Below are 1,804 nucleotides of genomic sequence, written 5' to 3'. Positions count from 1 at the left end.
TTGACTCGATCAAACCTGCATCTCCAGCAGCTCCGTCATTGGCAGGTGGATTCTTTATCCCTGCATCACCTATGTATCTCTCTTTTCTAAATAAAGCCTCCACAGAATAATGGTCAGTGCCGTTAGCTTCACTGCTGTATCCTAATGCCCAGACAGCCCCAAGCACTCAAGAAATATTTTCCTAATAAATGAGTAAGACCCAAATAGCATTAAGACTTTCTAGTAGTCAAGTCACATTGTTGAAATAAATATGTTGAGGCTCAGAAAGCTTCCCTCATCTTCCCAAATACACCAAGATTCCTGTTCAGCTCTTCCTTACCTTAATAACCATAGTCTTGACTATATTTCATAGATTTGTATAAAAGAATGTTTTCCTTTGGTATGGGTTGAGGTAATTAAACTCTTAATTCCTTCATTTGCAGGTGAGGTCTCTTTAAACCATGGAGAAGAACAATCATATGGTGACTGAGTTCATCCTTGTGGGATTCACAACAGACCCCAAGATGCAGCTGGTCCTGTTTGTGGTGTTCCTTGGTGTGTACTCCATGACCCTGGTAGGAAATACCACCCTCATAGCGTTGATCTGTAATGACTCTCGACTGCACACACCCATGTATTTTCTCATTGGGAATCTGTCTTTTCTGGATGTCTGGTACTCCTCTGTGTACACCCCAAAGATCCTAGTGACCTGCATTTCTGAAGACAAAAGCATCTCCTTCACTGGCTGTGCAGTCCAGTTCTTCTTCTCGGCGGGGCTGGCCTACAGCGAGTGCTACCTGCTGGCTGCCATGGCTTATGACCGCTATGCGGCCATTTCCAGTCCCCTGCTCTATGCTCAGGTCATGTCGAGGAGACTCTGTATCTGTTTGGTTATATATTCCTATACTGGGGGTTTTGTCAATGCAATAATACTCACCAGCAACACATTCACATTGAATTTTTGTGGTGGTAACATTATTGATGACTTTTTCTGTGATGTCCCCCCTCTCGTGAACTTGGCTTGTGATGTAAAAGAGACGTACCAGGATGTGCTGTACTTCCTCCTGGCCTCCAACGTCATCACGCCCACTGTGCTCATCCTGGCTTCCTACGCCTTCATCATTGCTGCCATCTTGCGAATTCGCTCCACCCAGGGCCGCCTCAAAGCCTTTTCCACCTGTTCCTCCCACCTGATCTCTGTCACCTTATACTATGGCTCCATTCTCTACATCTACTCCCGTCCAAGTTCCAGCTATTCCCTTGAGAGGGACAAGATGGTGTCTACATTTTACACCGTGGTGTTCCCCATGTTGAACCCCATGATCTACAGTCTGAGGAATAAAGATGTTAAAGCTGCTCTGAAAAAACTCTCCAGGTTCACATAATCTGAAGTCTAAACTGACATAAATTTCTTGAAACATTGCTCAGTGAAAACAGACTGCTTCAGGGGAAGTTTGGGAAGGAATATTAAAACACACACACACACACATCTGTTTCTTTACTCAAAAAAATTCAGTGAAAAAGTCTTTTTCTTTGCTTTAGTTTGTTTTGTTTAATAATTCTGCTATAATCTATTCTACAACTTAATAAATTCAACTTAATATAACTTTTTAAAATGATATCAAAATTTAATGCAATACAAGAGTATATATCACTTCTGAAATTCCAAATGATTAAATTTTACTATTTCCTTGGGATAGACCCATTTTCCACCTACTTGATGAGTATTAAGGGATTGTGAAGAAACCATTAAATGGATTCTTGACATTTGTGGAATATATCCCAAAATCTTCTTGTCTGATACAGTGCTTCTGTGGTAATGAAA

At 41.4% G+C, this 1,804-nt stretch overlaps 1 protein-coding gene across 1 annotated transcript; it reads left to right on the top strand.

Moving 5' to 3' along the window:
• The first annotated feature begins 440 nt into the window (after positions 1-440).
• On the top strand, positions 441-1,364 carry LOC113906015 (olfactory receptor 1013-like). Its single transcript, XM_027564041.1, has one exon. The coding sequence runs from the start codon at positions 441-443 to the stop codon at positions 1,362-1,364; it is 924 nt and encodes a 307-aa protein (XP_027419842.1).
• Positions 1,365-1,804: the final 440 nt, after the last annotated feature.

This window comes from Bos indicus x Bos taurus, chromosome 15 (assembly GCF_003369695.1).
Source record: "Bos indicus x Bos taurus breed Angus x Brahman F1 hybrid chromosome 15, Bos_hybrid_MaternalHap_v2.0, whole genome shotgun sequence".
Classification (NCBI taxonomy): domain Eukaryota; kingdom Metazoa; phylum Chordata; class Mammalia; order Artiodactyla; family Bovidae; genus Bos; species Bos indicus x Bos taurus.
The sequence above is the reverse complement of the archived record's forward strand: the minus strand, read 5'-3'. Positions and strand labels throughout refer to the sequence as shown.

What these genes read in the sequence shown, in the direction of transcription:
- LOC113906015 (XM_027564041.1), top strand. Translation starts at nt 441, where the DNA reads ATGGAGAAGAACAATCATATGGTGACTGAGTTCATCCTTGTGGGATTC.